The 22,476-nt window shown below is 43.1% G+C and overlaps 1 protein-coding gene across 1 annotated transcript in view; it reads right to left on the minus strand.

Annotated features, from left to right (window-relative positions):
* Window positions 1-676: 676 nt before the first annotated feature.
* SYN2 (synapsin II) overlaps window positions 677-22,476 on the minus strand; it is a 211,170-nt gene continuing 189,370 nt past the window's right edge. Inside the window, exons 11-13 of the mRNA XM_054639980.2 lie at window positions 9,096-9,156; window positions 5,114-5,375; window positions 677-1,691 (exon numbers count right to left, since the gene is read on the minus strand). Coding sequence (XP_054495955.2) covers window positions 1,556-1,691; window positions 5,114-5,375; window positions 9,096-9,156 — 459 coding nt within the window. The 3' untranslated portion in view covers window positions 677-1,555. The remainder of the gene's footprint in view (window positions 1,692-5,113; window positions 5,376-9,095; window positions 9,157-22,476) is intronic.

Genomic DNA, 22,476 nt, shown 5'->3' on the forward strand with positions numbered 1-22,476 from the left:
GGGCTGCTTTTGCTTCCTGGGGCTGCCCATTTTCCAGGAGGGTGAGTGCTGAGCTCACTGCTGACTCCAGAGCCTCCAGGTGCCCCTGTGGGAGCTCAGCCCCGGCTCCTCTGCATTTCAGCTTTGCACTCTCACTGCCAGCCCTGCGCCCAGAGCAGCCCTGACCTCTGACAGGGTCTGTGCCTTTGAAAGGTGCTGGTGATTTACCCAGGCCCCACCAGCTCCCCCATCCCTGGGAGCTGACATTTCACAGGCAAACAGAGGTGTCCCTACAAACCCACCACAAATCCAAGTTTGTAAGTTTTGTAAGTGACCACAATGTTCTCTTTCTCTCCCTCATTAATCTCCTCTCCCTGTTAATATTATTCAGTTATTTTTTCTTGTTTCTTCTGTTAGCACTGTTCCTGGCAAGGATTGCATGTAATTCATGACAAGAGATTGAGAATGACATGAAAATCAGTTGGAAATGGGTAATCTAGGGATTACTAAAAAGTTTCTTCATTTTGACTCAGATAACTTTTGTTAAAATCTGCTGCTACTGCCTCAAAGTCTGGGATCAATTCTGTTTGCAGAAGTCAGAAAAAATTTTTTTTAAACCACACAACTCAGTAGAAAATGTTAATGTGATTCCTACAATTTATAGGGATTTTTTTATAATGCTGATTCAACAAAGGAATTCATTGTGATAGTTTATTTTCTTACAGCTGTAGTTTGTGTCCAAATATTTTATAATCATAAAGCTACCCTCTTGATATCAGTCAAAATAGACAATATATATTGATGTCTAAACAAGCTTTGTAGAAGACATTTTTTTTTAAATCAGGCATGGGACTTTACATTTATTAGAAGGTGTTCACAAAAATAAGGGTAACATCATGCATATTCTTTGCAACTAAACCCAGTTATGGTTACAGTCTGGAAATAAATTCTTTAAATAGACATATGGAGATACAGTAGTACATATACACTCTATTTATGACATATAGTGTACTGATAACTCCCAGCAATACATCAGAAGTCCACAACCAGCTGATGGAGGGATTGGATAAGGAGGAAGAAACTGCTTCAATTTCTCACATTATTTATGTGGCTCGACAAGAATGTCAGTGTGAATGGCCTCCTGAGTCTGGGAGGCAAGAACAAGTCAAGACTATACTTCTGCAGTACAAAACATTTACACACGAAATACACATGCATTGCAATGCATTGGGGATGGGCAAAGCCAGGAGAAACCCCTTCCCCAATGCTTTATTAACACAATTCTACAAAGGAGTCTCAAATAGGATTATATACTTCAGTCACAGTAAGGCCACAAAATTACAATGGATAAGGACCTTGGAACCAGACATTCTGTGGGAGCAATGGAACCCTTCCTTCTTTCCAGAGCTTTCCACGTGTTCCTGCGTGGCATCTCCCCCACCAAAGTCCTCCTGCTATCGATTTGTGTTTCTGTAGGTTGGACATATTGCTTGGTACAACAGTGAGCACAGTAGAGAAGGGTGCTGGCACAGGGAGAACAAAACCTATGGGACATTCAGACTCTACACAAAGCTGGCTAATCAGAGAACAGACTGGCAAAGGATTTCCTCAGGTTCCGGATGGTCTCAGCTTTGGCCTCGTCCTCGTTCACGGACGACCTGAAGAAGGAGGACTCTGTGAAGCTGAAGGCGTTGGTCAAGGACTGAGACTTGCTGCAAGACACAAACACAACAATTCTGCATGGTCACGCTGTGCCCCAGCCTCCACCCCCCAGCACGAGGATCAGAGGAGGGGAAATGCAGAGGAAATCACAGAAATTCCACTGGAATTCCCTCCACAGCATCCCATGGGATAACTGGGTGCACACCAAGTGCAACCACAACCCCTTGGAGAAGTGAGACCAAACAGATAATCAAGCTCCAGCAGACTTGTCCCTTGGATTTGTCCCTGAAGCTGGACAAAAATTGGCTTTCACCCATTTTTGTTATGTCCCACACAATTCTGCACCCCTGACTTGAGAGTGAGGCTTGAGGATAACATTTCCTTCAAGGAACACAATGGTGTTTTCTTTTCTTTCTACAGATCTGAATTGGATGGTGCAAATTAGAGCATTGAGGAAAATGTGGGCCTGGCTACTAAATCCAAATCACAACCCAACAGGATTGATAAATAATTGTATTTTGGTGAGGCTGCAAATGGTTGTGCAGAGAAAAATCAGGTATTTTACAAGAGTTTGAATCCTAAACTGTAATGTGCTCTCCCTCTGTCTAGATGTATTGAACATTAGAGCCTTAATAGAGGCTTAAAGGCATTTTATATCTTTGAAAAAACACCCCAAATCAAATATAATTTTTCCTTTCTATAGGCAGTGCCTGCCAGTGCTACTCCATTCTTAGTGCTGTCGTGTAACTCTGGTGTAAGTTCCCATAAGCAAGAAAACCATTACAAGGAAAACAAGGAGGAAAATAGCTATAGTCTAAGACTTTAACTCATGACTTGTCAGATAAAATAACATCTAAAAAATAGGCTTGAATTGAAATAGAAGACATTAATGAGTTATTTTTACAAAGACATCCCTACATGAGTAAAACGAGTTACCTGATTTCATTTTTATCTCAGCACAATAGATTTCAGTTTTGGCTCTGGTAAAACTGAAGCACTTTCCTTATTCAGATTGTCTCAGACTCCTCATGGTTTGCAGCTCCTCTCCTTCTAAACTAATAATGTACAGCAAACAGTGCTGCAGGCGTTTTAGGTTTTTCATAAATTATAGTTGTGCTAATGAGAATAGACTGATAAATGTTTGTTTGTACTCACTGAAAGAGGGAGGGTGGGAAGCAGCACTTGACTTGATTAGTAACACAATAAGTAGCCTAATTAAATATTTATTCACAGATTAATAACATGTACATACAGGTTAGGCAACAGCATGTGGGTGAATACAAAGCATACACATGCAAATAGAGTTAATCCTACAGGCAGGAGATCTGAGCCTTGGTGTGGACCTAAAACTGCTTCTGAAAGTTAGAAAACGGCTCTTATTATGGCTTGCATCTTAAAAACTTTCATTTCTCCTTTGTTATTTTATTTTAAAGAGACACTCTTCCATTTGGAGAAGAGAAAAATTAATCTAGATGTGAACACAAAGCTAAAAGGAGAAAGCTGGGAAGCAGCATGTGGCAGAGTCCTCCTGTAACTGTTCTTAGCTGCTTTTCTTCAATGTAAGAAGTTAAGTTTTGAACTATAAACTGATTTCCATCTTGCTTAAAAAAAAAAATCCACCTCTCTATTCTCCATCATCTGAAATGATGGAGGAATCAATTTGAGGTTTATGATCAGAAAACAGAATAAAGAAATACATTGTGCCAGGGAGGCAAGGGAAATTCTGTCCTCTTTGCACAATATTGTCATCCAGCACGTCTCTGGCACTGAGCTGGGCTCAGGGAGGACCCGGGGTTGTTTCCCACTGGTGTTAGCACAGGAGTGGGTGGAACAAGGGGATCTGTGTTCCTGGGAGGAAACAAAGCCTCTGTGCAGCTCTTTGTGCATCCCAGACTGAGGAGATGGGTCTGACACTCTCCTGGCAATGGTTGTGTCAGAGCTCTGCTGGTGCCTCCCTGGCGTTTCTCTTGGCTGGCTTTGAGCTCTGAGGGGGGATTTTTCCATATTCCTTACTGGGTGTAAATCAGTAAGGAACCTTCCAGAAGTGGGACAACCACTTCTTTTTTTTTTTAAATTTTTTTTTATTATTATTTTGAGTTTTGTGCAGCCTTCTCTGGGCAGGGCTTGAGCACTCAGGCAGTGCCTCTGCACAACCACAGGCAGCAGAGAGAACCAATTTGGCAGCCACTGTCCAACATGACCCAGCCTGGACTGTGCCTTTAGAAACACAATCTGTTGTCTCAGTGACTGCAAGGTTAAAAGTTGAAGCAGATAAGACTTCCTCTTATGGGCAGGCTCACATCACGCCCAGCCCGTGACTCGGTGGCACCAAAAGGAGGAAACAAAGACCAAAAGATGATGGATTTTCAGACCTGGCTGGGGCAGAAATTGCACAATGGGCAGATTAAATTTTACATGATGCTCAGGATAGAACTAATGCTAGCAGCTTACTTTACTCCCATTAACAGAGATTAAGCTTTTTGAGCTACTTAATCTCATTTTAAATTTGGGACTAGAACTAATGCTAACAGCTTACTTTACTCCATTACCAGAATTAAGCTTTTTGAGCTATTTAGCCTCATTTTAAACTTGGGACTAGAATTAATACTAGCTTACTTGACTCCATTACCAGGGATTAAGCATTTTGAGCTATTTCATCTTGTTTTAAACTTGGGACTAGAACTAGCCCTGGCAGCTTGCTTTACTGCATTAGCAGGCTCTAAGCTTTTTAAACTATTTAACCTGCTTTTAAACTTGGGACTAGAACTAACACTAGAGGCTTACTTGACTCCATTACCAGGGACTAAAACCTCATTTTAAATTTGGGAGTAGAACTAATGCTAGCTTACTTGACTCCATTACTAGAGATTAAGCTTTTTGAGCTATTTCACCTTGTTTTAAATTTGGGAGTAGAGCTAATGCTAGCTTTCTTTACTCCATTACCAGGGACTAAGAACTCATTTTAGATTTGGGACTAGAACTACGCTAGCAGTTTACTTGACTCCATTACCAGGGATTAAGCATTTTGAGGTATTTCACCTTGTTTTAAACTTGGGACTAGAACTAATGCTAGTTTACTTTACTCCATTACCAGAGACTAAAAACTCATTTTAAACTTGGGACTAGAACTAACGCTAGCAGTTTACTTGACTCCATTACCAGGGATTAAGCTTTTTGAGCTATTTCACCTTGCTTTAAATTTGGGACTAGAACTAATGCTAGTTTTCTTTACTCCATTACCAGGGATTAAGCATTTTGATGTATTTCACCTTGTTTTAAACTTGGGACTAGACTAATGCTAGTTTACTTGACTCCATTACCAGGGATTAAGCTTTTTGAGCTGTTTAACCTCCTTTTAAACTTGGGAACAGCACATTCATTTTCCCCCTGGCTGTCAGAGCATCCCCCCAACCCCAGTCAGACAGAATCGATGCCATGAGGAGAGAAGAAGCCCGGATAAAGCGACTCTTACTTAAGCTGCGGGTGCGACTGAGGCTTCTGCTGTGGCGCAGGCTGTGGCTCTGGCTGGGGCTGTGGCTGTGGCTCTGCTTCCTTTGATAACCTGGAGCTGGGAGGACCTTGGGCCTGGGGCCGAGGCTGCTGGGTGGTGGGTCCGGGCGGGCGCTGGGGCTGCGAGGCTGCGGGCTTCGCTGCCTGCCCCGCGGGGAGCACGCGCTGGGGCTGCAATGGCTCCTGGCTTTGGGATTGCATTCCTTGGGGTTGCACTGGGCCCCCTAGGTTCAGTACAAGAAAAACTTCATAATGTTATAGTTGCAAAGAGGCCTTATTTAGAACTTCATACCCAACACTTTAAATTATCATCCTCTCCAACGTGATTAATTCTACTGTCAAGGTCAAAGCCTGCTCGCGTGTGCTCGCGGGGAGGCAAGAGCACTGCTCACACTCATGAGGAACTTGCTTGGAGCCCCCCATGAATCAGCCTTAAAACTGCTAAATAGCACCCCATTTATCCCAGGTACTGACTTCAAACCAAATCAATGGAGTTACACCCAGAACAGTTTTGGCCCAAGTCAAGGAGAGGCTGTGAGGTAACTGAACAGAGCAGCAATATCTAATTCAGCAAGACAGTCACTATTTTCTGTGTAGTTATTGCAGATATTTTCTTCCTCCAGAGTCTTAAAATAATTTCTGTAATATTCCTCTTAGATTCACTCTTACAGCAGTAAAACAATCTCATTTTCTGGCTGGTTGAAAGTATTTTCATAACTTACTTAACCTCTTTTGACATGTCTCTTTTGAGATATGTCAAAAACATTACAAGAAACACAAGAAAGTCACTACAAATGCTTTACCAGGAAGGCACTTCACTGGCAAACTACTGCATCAAGTGGGAAACCACCACGTGCAGGAGAGACTCAGGCTGTGCGACCCACGGCTGAAAGATGCTACAGTATCACCAGTGGGGTTTCTTCTGCTTCTGGCTGAAATAATGCTGTGTCAGACATCAGGGCTTGCTGCTTTTATCTCAGCTCCCAGGTCTGACTGGGGTTTTCTAGATGAATGGCTGTTGTAGCTGAATTTTAAGCCTTGCATTTGAAAATGCACTCAGGACATCTGACTTGAGGGGAGAAAGGATGGGATGACATTCTGAGTGTTTGTACAGTGCTTCACTCAGGATAAGAGCTGTTGTAAATACCACAGAGCACAACTGAGCTAGACCTTCTGGATATCTGGGAATTTTTAGTCTTGCATAGATATTTAGTGCAAGTAAAACACTTAATCTGCTCAAGTCTCTCAAAGCAAACCATCATACCTAGATGTACTCTTGCAATACATTATTTTTTTGTTGTTGTTTTCAAATTGCTTTTACAGTTAACTTTCCCCTTACTACATGAATTCCAGTGTGTGTGTGTGAGGACAGCACGTGCTGATGCCTCAGTGAGTTTTAACACAGTGTGTTGTGGTGTAGAAAGATAAATAGCACGTACTGAATGTTAAGGAATGTGCCTTCATTGTTTATTAATTTGAACCACTTTTGTAGGAAATATTTGAAGGTGATAACATGGTCTTGCAACATCTTAATAAGGAGCCTTTTCTTATTAGTCTCCTTTCACTCAATATTGAAAACCAGAAAGGTTTCTTTCCCCCACTTGTACGTACAGGCTTGAATGCCAGAAACTTTACACTGAAGACAGATATAACTTTCTTTTATTGCACATTAAGCTGTACAAGAGATTTCACATAAAAGATATACTGCTGTCACATTTCCAGTGTTTGCTCACTTTCTTGCAGCTGGGTTGTACAAAAGGCAACAATCATGAAAGAAACTTTTACCAAAAATAACTCAACAGAACTGAACATTAAGCCTACACTGTAAAACATCTGTTCCCTGTTACCCACAATATTGCACCTAAGCATGCTGACATGCAGAGAGACATCTTGGCTTGTTTCTTGGCTGTGGGATGTAGGAATTGTGTGTGCCCCTGTGAATCCTTCCCAGGGAACAGGCTGGAATCCTGTCTGAGACACCCAGGTCTTCCACACACACACACACACACACACACACACACACACAAAACACACAAATGTCCTGTGAAAAGCACTTGTGAATACTGGCACTACTCCATGCAAAAAATACCAACTGCTTGCAAGGAAAATCGGCCATCAGATTCAGTTCTCCACCCCAGGGCAGTATGGTTGGTTCTCTTTTAGGGTGTCTGGAGGAAAGGATTTGTGAACCTGATTTCTGGGTGGGATTTCCTTGACATAGAACAAAATAGCCAATGCCATCGTTGGAACGACCACTGACCCAGACAAATGCTGATCACTAAAGCAAAATATTCATGTAATTTACTGATAGGTAGTAAACAGTAGCACTTACCACAAACATTTAAATAGCTAATAATGCATACCTTAATTCTCATCTCACCAGCCAGCTCGTACAAATAAAAGAAACACTAAGAATGATGAGACTCACTGATAACTTTTTCCAGTGTTTGTAGGGAAAACAGACGTAGAACATCAGGCTGTTTTCCCTTTAAACATAATTGTTTGCACTAAACTAATGGCCACTACTCATCTTTGTACATATTCAAGATGAAAATTATAGTTTTGTGGCTCGCTTGCAACTCAGCTTTCTGGTATGCCAGCAGCGTGCAGCTTGTGATTCTAGGCTAGATTTCTCCCAGCAGATTAACTGCCTGCCTGTGGAGCTCTGCTCATGTAAAAATCACAAAGAATTTACCTACAGAAAATCTAGCAGTTGTCAGGCACCTCAAGTCCTTTTGCACGTTCGATGCCAACCCTATTTATGTGGATAACCTTGGGACTGGATTTTCTTTACAGCTCTCTGGAAACTTGCAGGTGTAAAATAGGAGACCTGAGTTGGTAAAGAAAACCACTGATATTTTTTGCCTTGCATTTTCTAACCCAGGATCCTCAGCTGGTTCAAGGTACCTTGGTCTGCCATCCCCTCACTTCTCAGTATTTGCAATGAAATGAGCTCTTACAGGAAGTTTAACAGTCCTTGAGGTACTTCTCACCAAATAACCTGGGATTTAAATCTTAGGTAAGTATAAGATTTTTTGAAAGTATTTGCATTAGTTTTCATTAAAAATCTCCATAGATTACTAATTCAGAATGACAACAAAAGGTACTACTTAATTGAAACAGGATACATTAAATACTCACACTTTCACTGAGATATTGCACATAGGTGGCCCATTTACATAGCTTTGTAGCTAATAATTTAATGCAGAATTACTAAAAATATGAATACCAGTATGTAAAATAGAAGATATTTTAAATATTCCTTGGGAAGAACTGTATTTTATGGAGTCACCAAAATAGCAGACTTCCACTCGCATAGAAGTAAAACTCAAAGGTTAATAAACTTTATAAAATTATAAATAAAAAGCCTCACTAGCAAATCCTAATCTAGACTTTAAAAATATATCTGGATCACCTACCTATTGGTCATGCACACGCACAGAAAAATAAAGGCTATGAGTACAGTGTGCACACACTCACAGAGTAAGCAAAGGGACAGGGGGCTTGCACCTCGGGGGGATTGTACTGAACAATATCAAATATCCAGAAATACTGTCTAACCATCCAGGCTGTACATGGCACTGGGCTCTAGAGAGGCACATTCTTTGTACACTGTTGACAGCAGCCCTGCAATCACGAGTTTACAGAGGAAGGTTGGAAAGCATTACACGCACAGACAGGAACAAGGAAACAACCAGACGGGAGAGTTGACACTGCATAGAAAAAACACAGTCCAGGTCAGCACTGAAACAATGGCAAACTGAACAAAACTGGGATGCTTGCATTCAGATTGTTTGTTTCTCTGATTTCAATTGGGTTTTGTTTTGTTTTTCACTTTTCAGTTTTGCTTTAACCCTTGCTTTTGGTCTCAGTTATCTAAGTAGCCTGGACTTGTTTTGGTCCTACTGCAACGCCATTACAGTCGAGAATGTACTGTAAACAACCTTGAGGTGGTGGTCGCTGAGGTGGGACTTTGTTTGGCTCTGGCTCCTTTAGTGATCCACTCTGGAAAATACATTTGAAAACAGAAGAGAAAAAAAAGAAAATTAGAGTAGCTCGGTTCCAATTTTCCACTAATTTGTCTTTATTTTCATTAGAAAACTCTTTATTGGTGGGGCTGAACATATACTTTAAATTTCTTCCAGACACCATTTTTTAATTTAGTTGCTGCCTGACATGATATATGAATCCTGGGCTGGTCCAAGGCTGAGCTCTTATAAAAATTGTTTTCCCTTTGCAGCATGTGATCAGGATGCAGGGAGTGCCTTCCCAGCCTTACCTCCATCTGGGGAAGGACTTTATCCTCAGTTCCCAGCACCAGCAACCATTTTTTTTTGTATTTCAATGCATCTGCTCTCTCTCTCTTTTTTTTTTTTTTTTTAGGACAGACTGAATAGGAAATGGATTTCAACAGATACCTTTGTGTAATTTAAGAAATAATTGATTTTTAATTATGTTCACTTGTATCCAGAAGCATTTGCACAGCAGGAGTTTTGCCATTGATAGTTTCACTTTGATTTGCTGGCTGTAAGTGGGGAGGGAGGTGGGCTGCTCCAGCTTCACTGTTTTGCTAAGCAAAATGAAAGAAGAAAGCAAAAACCACAGACAAATAATAAAAATAATTGAAATGACTTCATGCTTCTCCATCTGACATGTTATTAGAAACACATGTGATACTTCACTTTTCAAAACAGGAGGTTGATTTGGCAGCATCCTTTTCACATGGATACTTGTGAAAGGAAAAGATGGGCCTGAACCAAAACCTTGGAGCAGAACATCCTCTGGGAACAGGAGTATTGGAATCCAAACTTTGTCTTAGGCCCATCTCTAACATTTTGAAATGTGAAAGATGTTAAATCATTGTAGATAATAACTTAAGATTTTTTTTTTTTAAGGATCCAGAAATCAAATTGCCATCTGTCAAGAGGAAAAAAATGCAGAATTTATTAAAGAGCAAATGCAAAATCAATTAAACGTGTTTCTTGCAGAGCTTACTGGGTTTTTTTTTGATAGATTTTTATTTGATCATGCTCCTAGTACTTTATTTACAGAATAAATCTTGCTCCTAGTGCTCTGAATTCCTGCCCAGCAATGCAGCTGTGGAGTTCTAAATGGCACAAGAGCCCTCCAGTGCATGCAGCTGCTGCAAGTTGCTGGGTCTGCTTTAGCTGCATAAATAAAAGGACACAGGGCAGCTCCAAAACTCTCATTATTCAGCATTACCAACCTGCAGGAGCCCTAATGAGGAGTAAAAACTGATCCTCACAAACTGTGCTCCTTGATTTACCTGAGCCAGTTCCACAGTGCCTGATGAGCATCACTAAAGGGTGAGGATATGTAGAAAATAAGAAACTTTTGTAAGAAAAGATAAAGCCACCAGGAAATGTCAGAATGCTATAGTGTGGGTTGGAGTCCTCTCTTAGCATCACTAAGGGGTGAGGATGTGTAGAAAACAAGAAACTTTTGTAAGGAAAGATAAAGCCACCATAAAATATCAGCTTTAGTGTGGGTTGGTGTCCTCTCCTTTTGTTTCCCTCCTTGCTGGGATGTTCAGAGGCTGCTGCAGGAGCTGCTGGGCTGCCCTGGGCAGTGTTGGGGGTACCAGTCCCTGCAGGATCTGCCTGGGCACCAGGAGCTGCCTGGGGAGCAGGGCCCCAGCCCAGGGGGGAGCTGAAAGCAGCCCTGGAGGAGCAGCCCCTGCCTGTCCCAGGGCTGGAGGAGCAGCTCCTGCCTGTCCCAGGGCAGGGATGAGCAGCCCCTGCCTGTCCCAGGGCAGGGATGAGCAGCTCCTGCCTGTCCCAGCCCTGGAGGAGCAGCTCCTGCCTGTCCCAGGGCAGGGATGAGCAGCTCCTGCCTGTCCCAGGGCTGGGATGAGCAGCTCCTGCCTGTCCCAGGGCTGGGATGAGCAGCTCCTGCCTGTCCCAGGGCTGGGATGAGCAGCCCCTGCCTGTCCCAGGGCTGGGATGAGCAGCTCCTGCCTGTCCCAGGGCTGGGATGCAGCTCCTGCCTGTCCCAGCCCTGGAGGAGCAGCTCCTGCCTGTCCCAGGGCTGGGATGAGCAGCTCCAGCCTGTCCCAGGGCTGGGATGCAGCTTTTGGCCTGTCCCAGGGCTGGGATGAGCAGTTCCAGACTCTCCCAGGGCTGGGATGAGCAGCTCCTGCCTGTCCCAGGGCTGGGATGCAGCTCCTGCCTGTCCCAGGGCTGGGATGAGCAGCTCCTGCCTGTCCCAGGGCTGGGATGCAGCTCCTGCCTGTCCCAGGGCAGGGATGAGCAGCTCCTGCCTGTCCCAGGGCTGGGATGCAGCTCCTGCCTGTCCCAGGGCTGGGATGAGCAGCTCCTGCCTGTCCCAGCCCTGGAGGAGCAGCCCCTGCCTGTCCCAGGGCTGGGATGAGCAGCTCCAGACTCTCCCAGGGCTGGGATGCAGCTCCTGCCTGTCCCAGGGCTGGGATGCAGCTCCTGCCTGTCCCAGGGCTGGGATGAGCAGCTCCTGCCTGTCCCAGGGCTGGGATGAGCAGCTCCTGCCTGTCCCAAGGCTGGGATGCAGCTCCTGGCCCCCCTCACTGCTGCTGGGCACTGGGATGAGCACAGAGCTCTGGAAGGGGAAGCCACCAGGAGTGAGCTGCAGGAACCCCAAGGGTTTCTTCCTTCCTGGAGTCCCAAGCAGCCCAGGTGACTTTGTTAGAAAGCACACTCCAGGTTTAATAATTGTGATTGTCATGATTAGCACCTGATGGGCTCCCTACCCTTCCCAAGCCCAGCCTGGAGCTCTCTGCAGTGGCACAGGGTGCCCAGGGAGGATATGGGTGTTATCCTTTTTCCACTAAAACAAAAGGCTGTGCAGGTCAGACTGGTGTTTGATGTAGAAACACAGGCTGGCAGTTGGAAACACGTGCACTGTAAGGTTGGAACAGCCCTGCAGGGCCCCTGGCTGCCCCATGCCCCGAGGCTGGAGCAAATCTGCCATTTGTTCTGCCTCTGAAATGTCTCAGGCTCTAGCACACAACCACACTGCCTTGACACGGCACCGGCAGCCCTTGCGCAATCTGCATATCTCTCATCTCCCAAAAAATGATTTTATCCCAGAGCAAGCTTTCAATAAACATTGTAGGAGCTCCCTAATCCTTTCCTCAGCTCTCCCTCTGCAGTGCATTCCCTGCTGAAGGTGTATTTCCCCCTCCCCAGTCACTGACTGCAGCTGTCCTGATTTTACCACCCACACATCCTTTTTTTTTTTATTATTATTTTTTTTTTCACCAGATATCACCTGGTGCTTCCAGGAACCTCACCCACACTCCAGGCCAATCACATGGGTATATTACTTTGGCTAATTAGCCAACCCACCCAGGCTGACCCAAAAAGTCTAATTAGCATTACATTCCTAATTGAGAAATCTTACTCATGGTTTTTCAATGGTCTGTAGTAATCCAGCCCTTTCCAAGAGCCTTTCTTTCAGACACTCAGAACCTTGATACTTGCTATTAAAGGCAGGCTTTCCACCAGCCTTGTTTGCTGCCCTGAGCCAAGACCTTTAATAGAATCCAGGCTCCTTCTGGAGCCCCAGTTGCTGGCAGATGAGCTGCAGACTGCTCTTCTCACCTCTGCAAGGTGCTGCCAGAGCAGCTGTGGGAGCTCCTCTCTGAGCAGAGGTGCTGGACCAGACCTGTCCTGCTCATGGATTCACCCCTCTTGCTGATTTTCTGTTTTCTTTTGCTGCCCAGCCTCCACATTCACCCCCCCCTACCACCTTCTTGTAGCACAAACATGTTTTGGAATAAATCTGATCTGCAGGCAGGCTGGCTGGCTTCAAACACTGCAGGGACCAAGGGTTAAATGCAGGGGTTTGGGTTCAAAAACTGCAGGGAGCAAGGGTTAAATGTAGGATTTTATTATGGAAAATGGCCCTGCACGGGTCCTCATTTGGATACTCAGGGCTAAACAGCAGAATCAGGGGTACAGGAGTGTGTTTGGGATGGTTTAGGAGCTGAAGAGCAGAATCAGTGGTGAAAAAAAAGAATAAAAAAATGTCTTTGGGATGGTTTAAGGCAGAATCAGGAGTGTTTTTGGGATGGTTTAGGAGCTGAAGAGCAGAATCAGTGGTGCAGGAATGTCTTTGGGATGGTTTAAGGCAGAATCAGAAGTGTGTTTGGGATGGTTTAGGGCAGAATCAGTGGTACAGGAGTGTCCTGGGATGGTTTGGGGCAGACTCAGTGATACAAGAGTGTGTTTGGGATGGTTTAGGGCAGAATCAGGAGTGTTTTTGGGATGGTTTAGGAGCCAAAGAGCAGAATCAGTGGTACAGGAGAATCTTTGGGATGGTTTGGGGCAGAATCAGTGGTTCAGGAGTGCCCTGGGATGGTTTGGAGCAGAATCAGGAGTGTGTTTGGGATGGTTTAGGAGCTAAAGAGCAGAATCGATGGTATAGGAGTGTGTTTGGGATGGTTTAGGGCAGAATCAGTGGTTCAGGAGTGTTTTTGGGATGGTTTGGGGCAGAATCAGTGCTATAGGAGTGTGTTTGGGATAGTTTAGGAGCTAAAGAGCAGAATCAGTGGTTCAGGAGTGTTTTTGGGATGGTTTAGGAGCTGAAGAGCAGAATCAGTGGTACAGGAGAATCTTTGGGATGGTTTGGGGCAGAATCAGTGGTTCTGGAGTGTCCTGGGATGGTTTGGAGCAGAATCAGGAGTGTGTTTGGGATGGTTTAGGAGCTAAAGAGCAGAATTGATGGTATAGGAGTGTGTTTGGGATGGTTTAGGGCAGAATCAGTGTTACAGGAGTGTCCTGGGATGGTTTGGGGCAGAATCAGTGGTACAGGAGTGTCTCTGGGATGGCTTAGGAGCTGAAGAGCAGAATCAGTGGTACAGGAATGTGTTTGGGATGGTTTAGGGCAGAATCAGTGGTTCAGGAGTGTTTTTGGGATGGTTTAGGAGCTAAAGAGCAGAATCAGTGCTACAGAAGTGTCCTGGGATGGTTTAGGGCAGACTCAGTGGTACAGGAGTGTCCTGGGATGGTTTAGGGCAGAATCAGTGATACAGGAGTGTCTTTGGGATGGTTTAGGAGCTGAAGAGCAGAATCAGTGATACAGGAGTGTGCCTGGGATGGTTTAGAGCAGAATCAGTGGTACAGGAATGTGCCTGGGATGGTTTAGGGCAGACTCAGTGGTACAGGATTGTCTTTGGGATGGTTTAGAGCAGAATCAGTGGTACAGGAATGTGCCTGGGATGGTTTAGGATTACCTGAGTGAGGCGTGGTGGCTGATGGCAGGAGGAGCCCCTTTGGTTTTCATTTTGTGGAACACAATTTCCACACCCACCCAAATTCCCAAGGAGGAGGGGGTTTTGCTGTTGACAGGAACAATCTGGGGGGTGCCTGAAGGGGCTCTCCTGCTCACAGGGGTTTGCTGTTTATACACCTGCCCCCCAAAAATCCAGCTTCACTTGGGGAGGCCTCCATGAATGCTGCAAATGCACTCCAGGGATTTCTCAGCCCTGGGTAGAACAAGTGAGGATTGGGCTGCATAATGACCTTTGGGAATATTGGCTAATTACAGCCAGAGCACAAACCTCACTAATTATCTAGAATGTAAATGTCTCTAGATGTCCCTGTGGCACTTCCTTCCTTTCCACACTTACCTGAAACTGTCTCTTTGGAGTTTTAGGGGTAGAACCGGTAGAAAAAGCTTTTTATTCTTCAAATAAGTTGCATCAGGGTTTGATCAAGGCATTACCTCTTTTTCTACCTTTATATAAATGCAGATTGGATTCACAGACACTTGAATTTTGAACAGTCTGAAGAATGTTGAAATGGGTGGGAGCAAAAGCAGCAACTTGGCAGGGAAATAGCCCTTGGGCAAAAGAGATGCTAAACAGAGTCCCAGCAAAAATTGATTTGGATTTGGCTGAGGTTGAAGCCTTTGTGAACTGTACTTGGAGCACGTAGAGTTGTTTTTGGGTCTCGTTTGGTTTTCTTTGTAATGCAAGGACAGGAGCTTTTCATAGGTATTTCAATATTTGAGGGGAAAGCCATGTTTTTCAGGTCAAGAAGGAGAGAGGGATCAATTGAGAGCTGCCAAAATATGAGCTGAGTTAGAGCTCGTAAAGGAACAGGAATAAATAGTAAAACATTTAAGTAAAAAGAGAACTAAGAAAAAATGTTTTTGCTGAGGAGAGAGGTCATTGAGAGAGTTTAAGTGGAGAGTAAATGAGTGTTTGAAGTGTTATAGATGATGATAAACACAGGAGGAAGGGCAAGATGGCAGGTGGGAAAAAAGCTGAAAATGAGATGCAGGTAAAAATGAAACGTTCTTCATCTCAGAAATGAAAACCAGCTGACTCATGAAATACAGAATGCAAAACCAGGTCTGTAAAAACTGGGAATAGCCAAGTTACTGGAGAAGGTAAAGCACTAATATTGCTTTGAGCTAAGGAATTGTCTGCTGAGGAAAGAAGCAGTTATTGAACAAAAAATACTGGGAAGGACATTAGTGGGATGCAGAACTCAGGTAGATTATGAATTAATTAGGTTGGCACAAAAAAAGTAGGTGTGTGCTACTAAAACCTGTAGATGATGCAGGGCTGGAAGACTGTGGGGCCAAAATATCCTAAAGAAAGAATGACATTGATCAGTGGAGCTAAATAAAATTCATAATAATTTCAATAATAATATAATTACTAAAAATAATATCTATTATATCATATTATATTATTCATATAATATATAATATATAATACCATATTATTTGCATATTATATTATATTAATTATATTATATTATATTATATTATATTATATTATATTATATTATATTATATTATATATTTTATATTATATATAAAGATATTATAATTGTGTTAATAATACAATTATTAATGTAACTATATTATTATAAAATATAAACTATAATTTTAATTATAATTTCGTCTATAATAAGAAATAAATCTGTCACAAAGGCAGAGCTGACTCAGTAACTGAAATCTAATGGGAATGATTTGTGCCATGAAAACCTCAGCATCTCCTCACAACTCAGTGCAGCCTTTGGAAGAACCTATCTGCATAGTTTAGTAAAATAAAGGGGTTTTATGAACAGAAACTGGGGGCAGTTTCAAGCCAAAGGCCAAAGCAAACCGAGACGAAATGTGCAGAAATTGAATAAAACTGGGCTGCAAATAAGCCATGCCGTGTAATTTAGCAAAGCAGTGAAATCCTGAAGTGGAACCTCCAAAAATACAGAATTTCTCAGTGACTTGTAGCCTCCTGCTTTGTCCCTTCAGCGTGCAGTGAGTGGGGCTGGGGCTTTTCCTGGCTCAGAGCTTCCCCCGGTGCAGGAGGCTCTGCCCAGGAGGTGCAGCTGCCCCACTCTGGGCCCCTGAACAGCACCTGAAATGTTGGGTTAGGCTTTGTTCTACCCAGAGATGGGGTAACTGAGAGGTGGTTTAAAAACTTTTATTCTGTTTTCAGTCTGTGAGAAGACAATATGAGAGACAATACAGATGTTCTAATTCACACTATTATAATTAGAAGCTATTTCCTAATTACAAAACACTATCAGTGTTTGTCAGTTTGTTACCTTTTTGCTGTAGATACTTTAAAGCTAATAATCTAAAATTACTCCTCATAGGTCTTACTACTATGCATCTTTCATAGTTTTATTTCTCTAAAATATCTAGTCTTATTTACAAAACCATCCTTTCAAACTTTTTTCTAAATCTATTTCTCTTTCAAATCTGTCCTATTTTAGAGCATTTCTAAGTCAACATTTCTTATCTCAAAGTTTACATATAAATACATACTGTGTCAAGCCCTGAAAACTCTCTACAAATCCGTTTCCCACAATAAAGATTTTGCTGTTTTTTATATTCCCTGTGGACTGAGAGAAACAGCTACAATGGAGAGATGAGATTTTAAAAATCCACCTTCCTGCTGCCTGTGCAAGGGGGACAGCAAGAGGAGAGTTCTCTCCTGATTTTTACACAATTTTGGAGTGCCCTGTCCAGCCTTGCCCTTCTGCACTGAGGGAATCTGTGTGCAAAACACACTCAGCAAAAATGAGGCTAGCCTGGGGTTGCTTCATGTTGAAGTTATGATAAAGAATTCCAAAACTTGGAGCAGCTTTTGCTGTTGCCCAACCAAGTTTCCAAAGAACCTCTGCAAAACCTGTCAAGGGGCTTCCCCTGAGTGGGTAGGAAATGCCTGCTCAGAGCAGAAAACAAGCTAAACAGTGAGACTTTTACTTGAAATAGTATTTAAAAAATGCATTGAAAAGGGATTAAAAAACCCCCAACCATTAAAGAGTATTCTAACTTTGTTTTTACAGACTGTTTTCCATTTCTAGATAACGAATTACTTCCCAGACAACAGCTTCCTTCTTGAATCAGTCTTAAAAATGATAAAATCATAGAATGCTTTAGGTTGGAAGGGACTTTCAGGACCTTTTTTTTTTCCTAAAGAATATTTTTTTCTCCACCTGGGCAGGGATGCTCCCAGCAGGGCAGGTGGCTCAGGGCAGGTGAGCACCCAGCAGGAGCTCAGTGCTGCTCTCATGGACACTCCAGCGTTTTCCCTGAGATACTGGAACAGCTCCGTTCCCACTGTCCCTTCCAGCCCCATTTTCTGTTATCCTGCTGCACAAAAAATCACCCCATCTCTCAGTCTGATGAGCTTTCTAAAGAAGCTTCTCAGGGAAAATGCATTTCTGAAGTGCCATCAGCTAAGGGAGCTTTCTGCTTCCTTCCAGAACCAGGCGATAACTGCAATGGACGAGGAGGCTTTTGGAATTTCATCTTCAGCTCTTTTACTGCTTGAAGAAATCCGATTTCCACTTGTGCTTTTGCAGCAGTGAAGCCACGCAGTGGCACAGCAGCTTTTAGGCAGCTGTTTTCCAAGAGAAGCCAAAACCAGGGAGGGAATTTGGGATGGCAGCGAGCTCCCCCGTGTGCTGACACTGGGTGTGAAGGGAGCTCGCAGCAGGGCAGCAGCTCCAAAACATGGAAAAGCAGGGAAAAGGCTCCAGGAGATGCAGGAGAACATCCTGTGACTGGCAAGGTGGATTTGTCTCACCTTTCCCAGCGTACAGAAGAACCTCCCCATTCTCAGTGGGTCAGGTAGGGCTGCAAGTGCCAAAATCCTGTGCTGAGGGCTGGAATTGTAAGGAAGTTTTGACCACTGAGCCCAGGGATTTTGGGTGATGCTGTGATGTGTCTGCTCCTCCAGTTTTAACAAATAGAAAGTTATTTTTATGGCTGTTTTGAAATGTGGGATGGCAAGAGATCCATGCATGAACAGGAGGAGCTTAAAGGCTGCACAAGTTCACCTTGCAGAGATCCATCGGTACTGGATCCACCCAGAGCTGAAGTTTATCCTTGGAAATGAGAGAATTTGGAAAAAAGATGCTGGAGCAGCCTCAAGCCCAGTCTGAGAACCCCCATTTTTGTGTTTTTAGGATCACAGTGGAGTGGGAGGGGGCACAGAAAAAAGGCACTGGGAGAGACACCTGAGCTGTCCCCAAATAAAAGTGAATTTCAGGGCTCTGGTGAGAACCAGACCCAACAACCATCCACAGCTCCTCATGGTGCTGCTGCTGCCCTCAAACACACACAGGAGCTTTAGGGCTGCTCTGAGCTCTGAAAAGTCTCTGCTAGAAGCTGAAAGATGCTGGAGGGGGATTTTGAAGCAGCTGAACACAAATTTGCTCTGCTGGCAGCTCCACAAGTCCATCCCCACATTCCAGAGCTGGAAGTGTGGCTGTGTGTGAGGGCTGCTTATTTTTATTTTTTTTTCCTATGGAAAAATCAAGAAAAGTTGAAAATGAGCTGCTCTGGCTTTGGATTCTTCCATAATTTCTCTTGGTGCTTCTCCTTGTTTAAAGATTTTGACACACGTGGTCTTTAGTGAAAATAAACCATGGCAGGGATTTCTGGGGAGAGGGGCAGAATTCCTGCAAGTTAAACATGGAGAAAAGCCAACCCCCTCTGCTTAACTGGGTATGATTTAAAGGTCAGAGAAATCAAACAGAAAAGTCAAGTGGAGACAGGAAATAATAACAAAAAAAAGTAGAGAGGAAACACCCACCATGTTGGGGAAAGGAAGGGAGACCAAGGAAAAGCCTCCAAAATAAAAAAGGAATTTTGTGAGGTTCAGCTTAAATAAACAATCAGAGAGTAAAAATAGATGAAAAATAAGATAAAATAATTATAAAAAACCCAACAAAGGATGTTGTCTGTGATAGTAATGACAGCACCAGGACAGAACAGAGGGGTCCAGCCTGGGCTGCCCTGTTTGTGTCTGGGGCAGCTTTTCCCTGCCCTGGGGCCATGGGCTCACTGCTGCCCTGGCTCTCTCCTGGAAAAGGATGGGCTTTGCTCTGGAATGGAATGAGGAGAATTCCTGCACTTTCCAAAAGAACTCCCATGGGACCAAAAAGCTGCTTCTCACAGAAGTCTACCAAGAACAGACAGGCCCCTCCATCCTGGTGGGCTCAGGGTTATTTTAAATCCTAAATATTTTCTTTCTCTTGAGGGGAGGGACCACAGAGTGTCAGAATTCCCAACATCACTGGAAGATTGGGAGATGGTCAGGAGATCATCTGGTAGGAGGTAATAAAAAGTTAGGAAAATCATCACTTTGTTGTGTCAATGAAGACAAGAAGAGAATGTTCATGTTGTTAGGTTTAACAGAAATGTGGAAAAGGATTTGTTAAGTATAATAATTGTTTTGTTTTTCAGTTTTATCAGTGCTTTGTGGCTTTCTGAATTAAAAAAATCAGCACTAAGGCTGAAGCACTGGATCCTACAGACAACTGAGATCATCCAAATCCTCCTGGGCCTGAAGCCTGACCCTGTCAGGGGCTTTTTCCTTTGGGATTCTCTTCTAACCAAGCTTTGTGGGCAAATTTTTATCTTACCAAGCTTTGTTGGCTTTTCTGCAGAAATCATTTATTTTTCCAGGTATACTGCTGGTGATAGGAATTCAATATAGAGTACTCAGAAATTAAAAAAAAAAATAAATCAGGGTACACCCAGAAAACTTCATTTAATTTGGTCAAATTTCTGTTAATGTCAGTGGAAATTTTGACCAAATAACCCAAAGCCTTTCATAGATGACCTTTAGTGTATTTTTCTATAATCTTAAGGCCATCAGATCCCTTCAGAAGGGCACCCTTGGTTATTTCTTGGCAAGTTGAACCATGCTGAGCAGGATACCCCTTATCAGTGTTCTGATTAAATCACCCTCCTTTTATGGATACAATCACAGGTAAAATCCCAGAGTTTGTACAGATTTATCCCCAGTTATTTACCTGAGACTCAAACCCAGCTCTGAGCAGCTCCCTTGGCTCTCACTCCATCTGCTGGTGCAGGGGCTCAGGAAGGATTTTAAACCAATTATTTCCACTTTCACTATCAGTAAAATTCCTGCTCAGTTCTTTATGTGTTGTGTCCTTATCAATATTCAAGGGTTCAAGGTTTATTTTCCAGCATGAACTTTGTGGTTTTGATACATTGCAATACCTGCATGTGGAGTTCAAATGCTTAAAATAAATCAAACTTTGTTAATGAAACAGGGACTGGTTTGGATCCATGACCATCCCTCATGCAGCAGCTCCAGCTGGGTCCTGCCTCTCTTGGGCCCCTGTCCCTCTCATGCAGAACCTGCCCCAGCTGGGGTCGTGTTCAAAGGTGGAAAATAACCTCAGTGTAGGAAAAAAAAACCCCTCCATCACTTTGTACTTGTGATAAATAAATTTTACTGTGCCCTAAATGTGGCCTTTTACAAGGTTGTGGTGAGCTCAGGCTCCTGCTTGTTTATTTTCTGCTGCTTTTCTTAATTCCCTGTGTTTATATTGGGACCTAAAGGAGTAACAGCTGTTCTTTTATTTTCACTAACATAAAAACGAAGAGTTTAAAACCCCCTTTTGATCAAAATAAGCACACAAAGATAAACATTTGTGTGTGTGTATATATATATATACACCCACACACAAATATATATATATATACAGTTATTTATGTGCACATTAATGTAGCCAAATAAAATATATTCCATATTAAAATAATAATAAAAAGTAAGAAAGAAATGCATCACAGTAACATGATGAAAAATTTTCGAGTATGGAGCATTTCTGCTTTGTAAAATATACAGAAATGTAGATTTTAATGTGATAGAGCTTATGGACTAGGACGTAATACATTGTAATAATAAAGAATAGATTTATTCTATTTATTCCCCAAGTCACATATTGCAGAAGAGAAGCCACAAGGTGTCGCTGGGATGCCAATAACCAAAACACTGCAGTGAGGGGGCACCACCTCCAGCAAACCCGACAGTTTTCAGAATGGCTTTTGACTGAAATAACCTTTGGAACGTGCTGCATTTCAGGCTGTGTGATTTCTGTGCCCCAGCAATATTCTTCTTTGCTCTTTGTGAGTTTTGATGCCAATGGTTTAGATTCTCTACCAATATGTTTAGGAAGGCATCCACAAGAACCCTGTAAGTATTTTAATAAGAAATGTAATTTATCTTACCAAGGACTATGATTTAAAAGGACTTTTATGGACCAAAAGTCCTTTTGGACTCCATTTCCAAATAACTCCATGAAGGGATCATTCCCAATAAAATGTGGTCCCTTCAGCTAAGATCAAACCAAATAACTGCATTTTCTGTCATCATAAAAACTGCAGTGACTGGAAGTAAATTGCTGCTCATCAGAAGTATTTTCCTTCCAAAATCCCACTAAATCCAAGAGATGGAAGTGAAAGAGCTGTGGCTGATCCTATGGACATCCAGGAACAGGGAGTTTGCTGATGGATTGATTTTCTCTCTGGAATTCACATTTTGTTATTTACACTATGTCCACGTGTGGTTCAATTTTCTCTCTGCACATGGAACAATCAAACTGGATAAACTCCAGCATGGAAAGGGTCAGGGAATGGAGAATACACAGATTATAATTGGTTTATTAGCACTGGGCCACTCCTTTCTGCGACAGCACACAGAACCAGGATGTATCTGGGAATGCTCTGCTCTCTTTGATGTCATCAGGCCATGGACATTGTGCCCCTGGAGCACAAATTCCTTCCTTCTTCCCTTCCATGAAGGAAATAAATCCCTTCTTCTTTCATGGGTAATGCAACAGGACTGAATGGACATTTCCCTACCAGGATTTCCCTCAGCTTCAGCTGCTCACACACCCATAAACATTTGCATTTATGGGGATTCTCATGGACAATGCCAATTTCTTTGCAGAATTTCCTCCAGCACAATTCACCTCAGGACCTGACAGGCAGCTCTGAGTGGGTGTTTGACCATTTTTATCTTTTTATCCACAAATGTTATGGTCA

This window comes from Agelaius phoeniceus, chromosome 11 (genome assembly GCF_051311805.1).
Source record: "Agelaius phoeniceus isolate bAgePho1 chromosome 11, bAgePho1.hap1, whole genome shotgun sequence".
In the NCBI taxonomy this organism is placed as follows: Eukaryota; Metazoa; Chordata; class Aves; order Passeriformes; family Icteridae; genus Agelaius; species Agelaius phoeniceus.